Source organism: Corvus cornix, chromosome 19 (assembly GCF_000738735.6).
Source record: "Corvus cornix cornix isolate S_Up_H32 chromosome 19, ASM73873v5, whole genome shotgun sequence".
Classification (NCBI taxonomy): Eukaryota; Metazoa; Chordata; class Aves; order Passeriformes; family Corvidae; genus Corvus; species Corvus cornix.
The window spans coordinates 7,555,745-7,569,559 of NC_046348.1; the positions used below are offsets into that span (position 1 = coordinate 7,555,745).

At 51.4% G+C, this 13,815-nt stretch overlaps 2 protein-coding genes across 5 annotated transcripts; one reads left to right on the top strand and one right to left on the bottom strand.

The window, feature by feature from the left end:
* Positions 1-151: 151 nt before the first annotated feature.
* On the bottom strand, positions 152-10,010 carry ZSWIM7 (zinc finger SWIM-type containing 7). Of its 4 annotated transcripts, none has more exons than XM_039563098.1 (6): positions 9,988-10,010; positions 8,973-9,073; positions 7,259-7,280; positions 4,792-4,894; positions 862-966; positions 152-427 (listed from the first exon to the last, which is right to left on the bottom strand). In XM_039563098.1, the coding sequence occupies exons 2-6, from the start codon at positions 9,049-9,051 to the stop codon at positions 311-313; spliced, it is 426 nt and encodes a 141-aa protein (XP_039419032.1). In that variant the 5' UTR covers positions 9,052-9,073; positions 9,988-10,010; the 3' UTR covers positions 152-310. The 4 variants fall into 4 exon arrangements, with proteins under 4 accessions (XP_039419032.1, XP_010400699.1, XP_039419034.1 ...); XM_010402397.3 differs by lacking the exon at positions 9,988-10,010 and adding an exon at positions 9,474-9,679; XM_039563100.1 differs by lacking the exon at positions 9,988-10,010 and adding an exon at positions 9,573-9,676.
* On the top strand, positions 9,723-12,998 carry TTC19 (tetratricopeptide repeat domain 19). Its single transcript, XM_039563097.1, has 10 exons — positions 9,723-9,921; positions 10,004-10,077; positions 10,147-10,257; positions 10,371-10,409; positions 10,883-10,939; positions 11,155-11,216; positions 11,339-11,433; positions 11,628-11,782; positions 12,063-12,225; positions 12,687-12,998. The coding sequence occupies exons 1-10, from the start codon at positions 9,738-9,740 to the stop codon at positions 12,818-12,820; spliced, it is 1,074 nt and encodes a 357-aa protein (XP_039419031.1). The 5' UTR covers positions 9,723-9,737; the 3' UTR covers positions 12,821-12,998.
* The last annotated feature ends 817 nt before the right edge of the window (positions 12,999-13,815 follow it).

Here is a 13,815-nt window from a genome sequence, read left to right on the forward strand (position 1 = left end):
TTGCTCTGAGCTGCCGCCTGCAAAGAGCCACAGCAGCTCTTTAATCTCTGGATCACTGCAGGACTGTCTGCATCCCCACATCACAATTATTACAGATCAGTTCAAACATCTTCAGAAATCCCAAGAACAGAATAAATAAATGAAACTGAAGTCAACACAGGCTTAATTAATTAATTTATCAGTGCCAGGCTGCTAATTAATGTCACGCTTGGCTGCAGCACAGGAAGAAACCTACCAGCCACAACGAGCATTTGACAGCCTTGTAGATAGTAAAAATGCCAGCTACACAGCCCAGAGTGATCCAAATCCTTCATCCTTCATCCTCTTCCTCAGCCAGGAGGATGTTTGTGAGCTGCTCCTCAGACACAGACAGTTCCTGGCAGGCTCCCATGGCCTGGCTCAGGTAGACAGCCAGGATGTGTTTGCACTGCAAAGTTAACAGCAGGAGCAACACAGGAATGTCAGGCTCTGTCTGGACCAGGAATCCATCCAGCCCAAAATGTGTTTAATGAAGTGCTCAGCCCTCCCAGGGACGGGGTTCCCTCCTGGCACGCCAAGCCCTGGCACAGGTGGTGCTCAGTGTCCCCAGTTCTGCCACCAGGACAATGCAATCCAGAGATCTGGCACACAGATCCTGGCTCCTGACACCCTCCCCACCACTGCAGACCCCCAAAAGCCCTCCCCAGCCCTGGCTGCATCCAAAACCTGGGGCTCTGAGGCCAGTGGCACAGTGGGTCGTGCTCAGCCTGCATGGCCAACTCCACACGTTGTGTTTATTTGGAAATTTCAGGTTCAGGGAGCAGGGCAGAGCTTTGTCCCCTCTCCCTATCCCTGCCCCAGGGGATGAGGCAGAGAACTCACCAGGAGGCTCTCGCTCTTCTGCAACACAGAAAACCCAAAGGCAGGGCACGTGCAGAAGTGGCAGGAGCTGTAGCAGGTGTAGAGTTTCCCTGAGCTCCCAAGGACCTGAAACAGAGGCAGATGAGGAGTCAGAGGCAGGATTCACTTTAATTTCTCTGACTCAGGCTGGGTCTGCACTGACCCAGCAGTGAGGGGGAGGTGTCACAGTACAGAAGTGTCCCCAAACACTGCAGTGACCCACCTAAACTCGAAGCTCCTCAGGTCTCCCTGAGCACTTGCAGGGAGGCCTCTCCTTTCCCAACCACTGAAGGCTGTTCTGCTCCCAAAACCAGCTGCAGCTACTGGAATCCAGATCTGCCTGAATAAACAAAGCTGAAGTCTCCAGAGAAGCCTCCCTGCTCCATCTCTGCTTTGGGAACAGCACTGCCTGCTTTTCCCACATGCTGCTCCCTGCAAGGCTGGTGCTGAGGCTGCACCAGGGGTGTGGGGTACAGCAAACAGGTGAGGGAAGCTTTTGTTTCCAGCGTGGGGCAATCTGTGCACTGCTGGAGCTGACTGCAGGATACAGGAAAGCCAACCTATGGATTGTTATTTCTCTTTTGGTTTCTTCACGACTGGAAAACAGCTTTTGGGAAACTCCTTTAAGATCCCAATCCATGGCAAGGGAAGGGTCTGCAGGAGCAGAACACTTGCCCAGGCCCCAGGGCTCTGAGGGCACATCACAGCCCTCTCCCACCCCAGGCTTTAGACTCTGGCTGGGTTTGTGACACACACACACCTAAATCCAAAGATAAACACAGGAAGTGAAAAGGAAGTGGAGCTCTGCAGAATGCTGCTCCCCTCCAGGACATCCCTGGCATTCCAAACCCCTCCAGAGGAACATTGTCCCTCGTGGTCCAGAGCTGCACTTCCAAGGGGAGCCCTCCCCTGTCCCCTGTAGCTCTCCCTGCACCCTTTGCCCAACAGGGAACATCCAGAAGTTCGGGCTCTCCCACAGAAGTGCCAATGCCTCAAAGTCCCCCTCACTCTCAGCAGATCCAGAACACAAACCTCACATTCCCATTTCAGGGTAAACCACTTTTTTTTCAGTCTGGCCTTTCCCCTGGGTCCTCTTTTCACTGCAGGCTGAGTTTGTTTCACTTGTGATAAGTTTGTTTTCCTCTAGCCCCTTTGATTGTTTTTTCCAAGATGAAGTATTCCGATGGTGCCTTTCCTTCAGAAGTGTTTTCCTTTGAGGAGGGGGGGAAGCCACAGACAGACACTGCCAGATTTGGGCTGAGCTCAGCGTTCCCCCATCCTGACCCAGATGGCAAGAACACAGCCTCTGCCTAATAAGGCAAAATCTAAAATCCAAAGAGTGGAAGAAAAAGGTGCCTCTGTTCCTGGCCAGCTGCAGCCCAGCCAGGCACTGGGGTGCTCTCCTGGCCCTGAGGTGAGATTTCCTTCTGCTGTCCTCATCCCTGGGCACTTGCTGGCTGCTCAGTGAGGAGAAATCCCCCTGGAGGTGTCCCTGCCAGGGTATGGGAGCACAGGAGGGTCAGCTGAGGCACCAGCACATAGACAGACAGGCAGGCAGCACCACAGCCTGTGCCAGGGCCTGCTGCTCAAACCTTTCACCGTGGGGCATCTGCCACACAGTTCTAGGAAATGAATGAAAAAAGACATAATAAAAAAGAAGATCCCAGTAAAAGTGCAGGATGTGAGCAGTGCCAGCTGGCAGGGCTAAAGCACTGCCTCTGCCCTGCTTCACTCCCACAGCTCAGCAGTTCTGCCACTTGGGCACAACTAAAGGGTGCCCCAAATCCTTCTGCCACATGCAGCACAGCTCCCCCATCAGCCAGATCCACCATCCCTGCACCGTCCCTGCAGCAGGTAACATTTATCCCTGACCTCAGCAAGGCAGGTATTGTCCAAGCTCTCTTGGGATGATTTCAGCTCTGAGGCATCCAGCCCTTGGACACTCCATCTGTGCTGCTCCTCTGTTAAACAGCAAGGGCATTAATCCCCAGGCATTAAGAGACAAATCACAGCTTTCAATTGACTGCTGAGGGCTTTCTTCTCCCATTTCAGCTCCTGAGGGCAAGAGCTGCCTACACTACAGGGCCTGTCTGAGCAGAGCCTTCCTCCCCTGGAGCAGGACCTAAGATGTGCTGGGTGATAGGGAATTATCAACAGCTCAGATTTGGCTGTAATGACCCAAAGGAGTTTCACAACAGAACCAACCTCATGGCCTCAAAGAGTTCTCCAGACCCAGCTGCAAGTGGAAGCACCACCTCACATTCCAGCTCAACCACATCTGGGTGCAAATGGCAGGGCTGACTTTGTGGGGGATAATTAACAGGGATGATTCTGCAGTGTCCAGGCAGCCATGGATGCCCCTCTCCCCAGGAGCACTCAGCTGGGGGACATCTCCACACATTCCTACACCACACAGGAATGAAGAGCCAGGACTCCAGTGCAGTGTCCCACCCAGGGGTTCAGCTTCTAGGAGCCCAGATCGTGTTCCTGTCACTGCTCCAGCCAGCAGCCTCAGGGGAGACTCTGCTCTTTGTTTCTGCATCTGAGACAGCTGTGATGAGGAAGAATTTCACAATGGCACCAACCTCACACCCCCGGAGAAAATATCTCTTCAGATTCCTCTGTTAATGAACTCATCAGATTCCTCTGTTAATGAACTCATCAGCGTGGCCTTAATCAGCAATCAAGCTCCACTGAAGAGGAATGCAGCTGGAGGCACACAGGAACCTGCTTCCTGTAGGTTTGTCCTGCATCAACTCCCTGACCCTCCTGTCCAGGGGTTCTTTTTCCACATGGAAACCAGAGGCTCCCTTTCTCTGCAGAGGCAGGAGAGCAGTTCTGACACTTGTCCCTTTTCAGTGTGCACCAGTGGAGCCCATTATTAACATCAGTAGATATTAATTGATGCCCAGTAAAGCTCTGCCTCAGCCTGCAGGGCCTGACAAAGCTCTGCAAGGAGAGTGTGACCATTCTCTGCCCAGTGGCATTTTCAGACAAGCAACAGTAAAAAAGGGAAAGCCTTTGAGCATTCAATTAATCAGCAAGGCAGCTGCTGTCTAAGAGTGCTGGAAGCTTCCTAGGCGTTACCAAACATCCACAGGCAAGCCCTCAACTGGAATCCAAGGCTGTGTTCTCGAGCCCTGGTTATGATTCATGTCGCTCTGGAGGGGCCCATGTCCTCTCCATGGCCCCAGAAGTGATAAAGGCTCCATGTGCAAGCTCTGAACACGTGAGAAGGGTTTGTGCCCTTAGCCAGGCCTGACTTCACAGCTCTGCTCTCACCCTACACGACCCCAAAGCACCTCCAGGGCAGGAGAGAAGGTCCTTTGCAGAGGGGATACTTGGAAATGTTCTACTTGTTCCTCACTCCTGTGCTGTAATTGATCTTAGGGCTGAGGTGAGCTCTTCTCCCCAAAATGCCATTTCATGGAGATGTTTCTGTGATTCACAGACTTGGCTACACTGAACCAGAATGAAACCCACGGGTTTGGCCTGCATTGCTTCCTCCCAGGCAGCAAAGATGCCCTGCCAAGCAGAGGTCAAGAGGGGAAAGAAATGCAGTGATGGCAGATAACACTGAGCTGTGTACAGCTGGTCAAGAGGAAGAGCTTCCTTTGCTGGATAGGATGAGGGTAATAAAGCAAAATTAGCAGTCCCTGGAAAACTTCCTCCTGACTGTGATGCCCACAAACACATAAATTGTCTCTGGCTGGCTGGGAGCCACAAAGAAAATGGTACTGAACCGTGCTGCTTTAATTCTAGCCTGTGGCTGCTGCTCTCCAGTGTCACTTCAGGAGCTTGTAAAACATTGGTGTTCTCTCTGTGTTTATCCATGCTCTGCAAGTCAGGAAAACACTGGCTCAAATGCCAGCTGGAAACCACCAGAAAGCAAGAGCAAAGAGGAGCATGTACCTGGTACAGAGTCCTTCCACTGGGGGCAATGACTCGGGTGACAGAACGCTGATCCACCAAGTCCAGAGCTGGGACTGCAGATGGGCCAAAAATGAACTTCAACCTGGAAGAGAATGTGTCTCTAGTTAGGTCACAGCACAAAGGAGACCACCTGGCTCAGCCCCAGTGCACAGTGGAGCCCAGAAGGTGCCCATTGCAAAAAGAAAGACATTTTTCCTTGTTGCAGTAACTGTGAAAATGTCCCATGGGCACAAAAGGCACAAACAGGGATTTTAGGGGATCACATGGAGCCAGACTTGGCAGTGCTCAGGGGAAAAGGGGCTCGTGCTCTGGGACACCTTAACTGCAATTCCAGGCTGTCCTAAATGCGCTGCCCTGGATCAGAGGATTGATCAGGTGGTCTTAAATCCCAGCTCCAGGCATGGACCACACATCTCCTTGGAGAAAGGAGAGAGCAAGGATGATCCATAGTTCCTGGAGCAACAGGAACTAGGGCTCCTTCCTCATCCCTTGGAAATCAGTTCAAACCCTGGGGAACAAGTGAGTCATTTTGTAGTGATCACATCTCCTCCATCACAGTCACAACTGAGGGATAAATTATCCTTTCCCTACCCACCAAACTGCATCAGGAGGAAGCTGGAGAGCATCAGGGAATTACTTAAGACACTCCACTGCACATGGAGACACCAGTTAGCATCAGTTTTGCATTTGTGACCCAGCTACGAGCAGGGCTCGGGACAGCCAAGCTATTCCAGATAAACACCCAGGGGCAGCACGTGCCTTATGTCCCTCCACTCTCCCTAAAAACCCTTTCCCTTTCAGGCAGGACACGTGCAGGGATGCACAGCATTTATGGATGAAGGAGTGCCTGGGATGGGCACCACTGCACATCCCTGCAAGGGGGATTTTATCTCCTGCTGGTGCTGTGCAGGGGTATATGATAAGGTGTGTGTTCAATATGGACATTGCACCTTCAGCCTATTGTCCAGGCAGCTCACAGGCTTCAAAGTTATTTTAGACCAATAAATCCAGCTGCTCTGAGTGTTTCCAAAGAGCTCAGGGGCAACTCAGTTAACTTTACAGACCTTTCATCCGCTGAGAAAACTCTGTGTAGTCTAGATTGGTTCCAAGGGTAAACAACAAGGAAATCAGCAGTGATGAAAAGATAGCACCAAACACGAGCAGGAGACCAAGAGAAAGGGGAAAGTTTCCAAGTCCAGGGAGGACACAGCAAGGCAGAGCCCCAGCACGGCTGAGTCAAGCTCATTGATAAGCAGCCAAGCAGACAGACAGATTCCAGGAAGACCAAAACTTGCACAAACTCAAGGCAAAAACGGCTTGCTCCCTCTGAGGGCTGCGGGGAGGTGGGTGGGGGAATGCTCCACATAAGACATTCCTTGATGATTAGGTTTGGGACTAGAAGGGGGCTGAGCTCAGTGAGTTTCAGGAACTCTTCAAATTTAGGGAATTCTTGTCTTGCGTATATCAGTTCAACAGGAAATGCCCACAGAAAATTCAAGGACTTTGGAGATTTGGAAGAGTTTGGGAAATTAAATCAGAATACTTCTGAGCTACCGGTTGCAGGGAATTGATGGAAATTTGGCTGCCAAGAGTTACCACCCAACCATTATTAAACTTAACAAAGGAATTTCTTTTCTCTTTTCTCTTCTGAGGAGAAGGAAACAAAAGCTTTCACCAGGCTGGTCAAATCTAATCCCACCTTTCAAAGGCCACTGTGGTCCCAGGAGAGGGAGGCAGCACACCTTTCACAAGTGTCAGATAACTTTAAGGCAAAGGCATTAAGGCCTGGAGGGTTCCCGGTGATCTCATCCCCTGGCAGGCAGGAGCACAAGGTTAAAGATGAATCTGAAAAGTCTCTTTCACTGTGACAATGCCTGTTCTCTGCCTTCAACACCAACTGGTGAGGGCTGAAGTTGTGAAACTTGGATCACCGATGGGGAATGACTGAAGTATTCACAAGGGTGACAAACCTGACCTGAGACTGCTCCTCAACAGAAGAAAACTCTCAATCTCCACGTTAACAATTCCCTGGTGCAGGGTGATGATAAGAACACTTCTGCCTCTCTATCACACATGCCCATGACTCAAACAGCAGGAGTGACCTCAGGGTGCTCACAGTGATAGGAAGGCAGAGGGATGAATCACCCTGGAACAGTCCACTCTCACAGCTAACTCCTTCCAGATCTGAGAGTGGACTCAGAGCTCAGGTTTAAATTAGAGCAAGTCATCACAGGAAATTCAGTGATACAGACTTAATTTCACGAATCTCTGGAAAAAAACCCTTCAGAACCTTCATTTGCACCACCACCAAAACCATGCAGCATTTTTGTGTTTCAGCAGCACTTGGTCAAACACTGGAGAAAACCAGCAGCCCCAAGATGAGAGCTGACCACCAAGTGCCCTTCAGCAGGGCCTTGGGGCAGGAACTGAAGCAGAAGACACTCACCCCAGCAGCAGGTCATCAGGGACTGCAACAGAAAGAAAAGGAAACGTGATTTTGCAGAATTTCACATCACAGGAGGATCATTGTCCCCCCAGGGTATCCCCAGAGGACACACAGAACTGCAGGGCTCTCACCATCCTCTCTAGCCACCAAAAAAGCAACAAGGAGCAGCAAAATGATCCATGATGGCAGTGCTAAGGCACTTATCAAGTACAGCAATCACAACTGCAGAGATTCGTTTTAAGAAGAAATGCAGAAGCCCAAATGTACTTTCTTTTATGACATCCTACTTTTAAAAGCACACAATAAAAGGCAGGAGGCCTCAGCGTCTTACTCTGTCACTTTAAGAATCTGGTTAAAAATACATTTATATATTATTTTCCCTGAAACTCTCTTGGCATGAATTGAGAGCTCTGGCATCACAACTTTAAAAATGTTGTTCTTTTCCCAGCAGAGTCCTGCAGGGCGCCACTGGTTTATGGCCTTTAATACAGCCCACTGAAACGCTGTGTCTTCGTTTATTGGAACTTCTCGTTAAGATGGAAAGTTACACTCAAGCAAAGCAGTGTGTTTGTTGTAGCTGACAGCTCAGGCTCTGCTTGTCCAGTCTGATCTTTCTGTTATCACCCAGGGGACACAGTGTACTCTGTCTCCATATCCCACTGGAAGATCTGGATTTTTGACTTTAAAATCTTTTTCTTCCAACAATTCAAAATACTCTCTATGACTTGCACTGTCGGTTTGAATTTTCCAGCTTTATTTGAATTTAATTCTGCAAAGGGATCGATCATTTTGTCTCCACAGCTCTGTCTCAGTGTGCTTTAGTACCACTCTGCTTTAGTACCACTTTTTTTTTTTTTTTGCATACTTCAGAACAGGATTTATAAAGCTCTTTTAAAAGTCACATGTAGATTTTGGATCTACTCTAAATTGACAGGAGCCACAGTGCAAGGCTGCCAAAAAGCTGTCACTCTGACAGTTTAGACATGAAGTTTCTGCCCATCCCTCACTCCCATGTAGTGCTCAGACAGATTTATCTGAATTCTTATCTGTATGGGTTTTGTGCAGTTAAAAATATTCCTTCAGCAGACACTTTCCTTAGGAAGAGCCATTCTGTGCAACTCATCCAGTAAACACAAACATTAATATTCTCTTAGCACAGGTCACAGAGCAGTGAAGGTATTTGTTCTTAACTAGCTGCTGGAATTGGCCAGGATGTCACTGCTGGCTTGTGCTCGTTTCATTGAAGCACTGGGAAGCTGTTCCTTGCCCTGGGATCACCAGCACACCCCCTCTGCCGGTCAGACAGGCAACGGGTTTCGGAAATTTCCCGTCCCAACTCTTTAACTTTTGGGATTGGTGAGTCTATAGAACCAGCAGTGCAGAGGGCACAGCAAAATTCCTGCCACAGGCACTAATTTATCATCCCTCAAGTGTGACCACGTGCACCAGGAGCTCTAAGAAGCAGAATTACCCCTATGTCTCACATTCAAAAAAAAAAGTGTGCAAACTGGTGTGGTTTTTGAATTTGACTTCGAGAAGGGGCTGCTCCTCATTATCTGTGCTTCACACCTGTCTGTTGTCACAAACAGGGACAGAAAGGCCACCCCTGAGACAAGAGGGTCTGGTAAGAAAGGGGAGGCCAATGGCCCGATCACTCCGTGGGGGTGTGAGAGGCCCCGTTCCTGGCCACTGCCTGCAGAGATCCTTCACGTACCGTGTGAGCTCTCCTGAAAAGCCTTTTTGATCTCTCTCAAGAGCTCTTCTGCTACTGCTGGCAAGGTACTACTGTCCATCCCACTGGCGCCGGACTCATCCCTGGGAACGAGACAGGAGACAGTGGGAAATCATTGGGGTCACCACGGCCACTGCGCATCGGGAGGGTTTATCTGGGCACTCTATCCCAACCCAGCAACCAGGCCAAGGAACGGCACCCTCGGCAACTTTTAAAACGTGTTTTTTACACGGTTCCCCACAAACACACGGGTGTCTCTGAGATGCCCCCACATAAACACAGGTCCGGTGCAAGGGACCGGTCGCTGCCCAGGGAAGAAGATGTTCCTCCTCATGGCCAGGTGGCACCTCCTGGGCATCATTTCTGCCCGTTCCTCTGGTGCCACTGCCGGACAAGCAGAGCTTGGTCCAGCCTCCTGTCACCCCTCTTTAGGGATTTACACACATGATCCCCTTTCTGCAGCCCCTGCTCCCTCAGCCTTTCCTGGGTGATGCTCCAGCCCCTCGCTCATCTTTGTCCGCCCCGCTCCGCGTCCCTCGCGTGCTGAGGAGCCCGGCAGAGGACAGGCCGCTCCTCACCAACCCGGGCAGAGGGGCGGGCCCCGCTCCCTGCCCCGCTCCCGGTGCTCTTCCCGACGGGAGCAGCTCCCGCTCCCGGTACCGCTCCGGCCGTGACGTCACGGCAGCGCCCCGTGCCCGCGGTGACGTCACGCACGGCGCGCGCGCGCCCTTAAAGGGCCCGCTCGGAATGGCGGCGGCGGCAGCGCTGCCGCGGGCCCTGTCCCGGCTGTGCCCCCGGCGCTGCCCCGCCCCGCTGCCCCGGCCCGTCTGGACAGGGGGACACCGGGGACACCGCGGGGACAGCGGCACCGCGGGGCTGGCGCGGCCGCGCTGGGCACGGCCGGCCGGCGCTGCGCTGGCCTTCCTGGGAGGTGAGAGGGGCGGCGGCCACCGGGCAGCGCGCACCCAGCAGCGGGCACCCAGCAGCGGGCACCCACCACCCTGTCCCCGCAGGGTTCTCCCTCTTCCCGCGGCACGAAGAGGAGGACGGCGAGGACGCCATCATCCTGCTGCTGAAGAGAGCCAAGGTGAGGTGCGGGGCCCGCGGGCGGTCCCTGCGCGGGGCCCGGCGCTGACCGGCGCTCGTCCCCCCGCAGCTCAGCGCCGTGAAGGGGGAGCTGGCCCAGGCCGAGCAGCTCCTGCACCAGGCCCTGCGGCGGGCGCAGCAGGAGGAGAACAGGCAGGCCATCATCTACACCTACAGCATGGTGAGCAGCGGGGCTTGGGCCCAGCTCGGGGTGCAGCTGGAGGAAGAAGGAGAAGCGGCTGAGGCTCGTCGCCATTGCCTTGGTGGAGCTTCAGCAGTGTCTGTCTCTTCCAGATGGGGAACGTGGCCTATATGCAGGGACAGCTGGACAACGTGAGTAACTCTGGTTTTTCCCTCTGGATTTTTAGAGGTTGACATCTTGTGCGTGGTCTCGAAGGTGTGGGGTGCTGGCACAAGCTGCAGACTGAGAGCAGAGATCACCCAGTGCAAAGCAGAATGATCCCCCTCAGGACTGCAGTCCCATGAGCACATCACGTTAAGAAAGATGCTCTCACGGTTAAGGTTTGAGCTCCAACACGGTGTGCAAGGGAAGGAGTACTTCTTACTGTGAAATGCTGCAGCTGAGCAGGGAGATGGCTGCTCCAAGGAGCTCACACAGACAGGGTAAAAGTCTGGCTGCTGCAGCAGTGCTCAAGAAGAAACTGAAAGGACCCACTGGTTCAGTACCACTGGGCTCTGGTCAGCCCTTCTGGTCTTGATGTAGTGTCAATGCCACAAAAAAAATGCCCCTCCCCGTAGTCTGCTTCTGCTTTGTTTTAAAATGCTCTTCAAAATTCTCATTTCAGGCAGAAAAGCTCTACAAAGCAACTATGAGCTATATGCTTGCAGGGGACACAAAGGAGGTACGTTCTTCTGAGAGGCTGCCAGTGGTGCCCTACTCTTTACCTTATTTCTTGTGCTGCAATGCCTCTTACTGGAGATTGGCAATACTGTAATGGATGGCAGCTCTGGAGTCAAAAAGATGGGGATTTTTAGGGTCTAAACTCTCTGAGAAAATGGTGTTTCTTTTGGGGAAATACAAGAAGTGTAACAGTTGCATTGCACGTCCTCCTGGCAGGATGACAACGCCATCCTTGAGATGTCCCTCAAGCTGGCCAGTATCTACGCTGCTCAAAACCAGTGAGTTCCCAGCAAGAACCTGCTTTCATCTCAGCTTTGCAGTGGTGGTGGGGTGGCCAAGCAGAGGCTCTTTAATGAGGGATCCTTCAGGGATGGAAGGAGCTTTGCTTTGCACTTTGCAGGCACAAATTAGCTGTAGCTGGCTACCAGTTCTGCATCCTGACACTAGAGGAGAAGATTGCCAAGGAAAAGGACTTGCCTGAGGATGTCTTATCAGGTGGGCAGCCTGGCCTGCCAAAGGCTTCTCATCTTTTCTCCATTTCCCTGTCCTTGATGTTGTTTTTGTATTGCCTAAGCACCATCCTCATGTCAATCCATTGTCTTCACACTGCCTGAGTTTCTTGCTGTGGTAGGATGGAGGCTCATGCTGGATCCTGTGGCAGTGATCACTTCACTCCTCTCTGTTTGCAGCTGAAGAAAAGGCCAACACACGGCTCCTGCTTGGGATGAGCCTGGACTCCTATGCCCGCTACCTCCTGAACATCAGTGAGCTCCCAGCAGCACAAAAAATGTATGAGAAGGCTCTGCAGATATCAAATGATGTTCAGGGAGAGACTCACCCACAGGTGATTTGTACAGCAGTAGCTGGACTCTACGGAAGGAAAGGCTGATCTGTAGGGAATGAGGTAGCCCTGGAGCAGCTCTGGTGACCTCAGACATGGCCAGCACTACCTGAGGCTGGTTTCCTGCCAGGAAGGACGAGCATGCAAATACAGAAATACAGCACACTTTCTTACTGAAAGCTTCTCTGGCAAATGCTGCTTTTCCTAGTGGGACAGGGAATGAATGTGGTGCTTCTGCTGCCCCAGACTGCTCCACAAGCTTCCCTTTTCCCTCCTGGTGCAGAGTGTGGTGCTGATGAATGACCTGGCCACGGTGCTGGATGCTCAGGGACACTACGAGGAGGCGCTCACCTACGTCAGGAGGGCAGCAGAGCTGGCAAGGGACACTCAGCACCCCGAGGAGCACATGGTGCTCAATAACCTGGCAGCAATCCTGATGCACAAAGGTCAGTGAATGAATGCCCAGCCTGTCACTGAGCTTGTGCTGACTGCAGAGCTCTGGATCTGTATTGTAGGGCTGAGCTATAGTGCTGGTTTGGGGTTATTAGTTTTAGTTTAAGCAGTAGGTCAGACTTTGAATTGCTTTCACAAACTGAATTTAGCCTGACCCAAAAGGTTGCCAGGAGATCTTGTTTCCCATGCATTCAGTAACTTTTCCAAAAGGACACAAGGCATGCATGACATTTGTTTCTACAAGATTTTAATGCTGAAGCAGCACCATGTCCCATCATCACTGCTGCTCTCCAGCTCTCAGAGTTGGCAACCTATCAGGATGTTTTCTGAACCTCCCTAGGTCTTGATGTGTTCCAGGTAGTCCTTGTCCTTTGCATGTGATCAGCTTCAGGAGGGGGCCGTGATAATGGGTGATGGAACTGGGTAGCCAGGCCTCTTTTCCCTCTTGCTACAGAAGATTTCCTGCAAGCAAAACAAGTGTACAAAGAAGCTCTCAAGCAGGCAAAGCAGAAGGGAGATGCTGCTTCTGTCCAGCATATCCAGGAGGAACTAGCTGAGCTGGCCAAGAGGAGAAAGGGCTCCAAGTAAGTTTGGCCACAGAGTCCAACCTTGAGGTGAGTGAAGGCAGCAAGGGTTGGTCAGCACAGGCAGCCTGGGACCAGCTCGGTGCAATTCTCCAGAGAAACAGCAATGAGGAGTTTCAGGACTGCTTAAGAGGAGGGGCTGCCACTGCCTAACAGCCCAAAATAAAGGTGTGAAATCTTAAGGGTGTGAATGTGTGGTGTAGTTTGTGGTTTGACTGACCTACTGTGCTAAGTGATTTAATTTTGGCTGCCTAAGTGCAAGTCTGGCCTGGTATTAAAACCTGTGTTAAAATCAAGGAGTAGCAGTTTGCTACTCCTGCCTGCTCACAGAAATGCTCAGGTTCAAAACATAGCTGTCCTAGAGCAAGTCTTGAAGAGGAACAGGCAGGAATTGTCTCATTCTTTACACGTTGAACAGCACAACAGGGGCTACACTTTTATCAGTGCTGCAGTTCAGTGTGTTTGAACTTCAGCAGAGCATTTCCCAGGCTGTACCTGCACTGCAACAGAGCTGTAGCTCCCTGTCCTGGTCCAACAGGTTACCTGAAGATCAAGTGTATTTCTTCATTTAGCATCCAAAGATAGAACTTGTCCTCTCAGAGGAGGGCTGAGACTGTTACCATGCAGAGCTGTTGTCAGAAATAAAACTCTTGGCTCCAGTGGAGAGCACACAGAGTGCCAAAGCTGTCCTCCTCTCTTGGATAGGTCAGTGCTAGAATGCTGAGGCTTCCTGTTGGAAAAGATGGTGTGTACAAACCCAGCTTTGTCAGCTACGTGCCTTCATGGGAATGAAGTATGAGCAGCTGCTTTAGACAACAGAATTTCTCAGTTCTGCCCTGCCAGGAAGCCTGATGTTAAAGAAAGAGAATTAAACCAGAAATTAGCAAATCCATACTTATGATAGTAGAACTAATTTTGTCACTAACCATGCACAAGTTTTACCTCTCAGTTGTCAGAACTGCAGCTGGTTGGTACAACCCTCAGTGTAATTACATCACT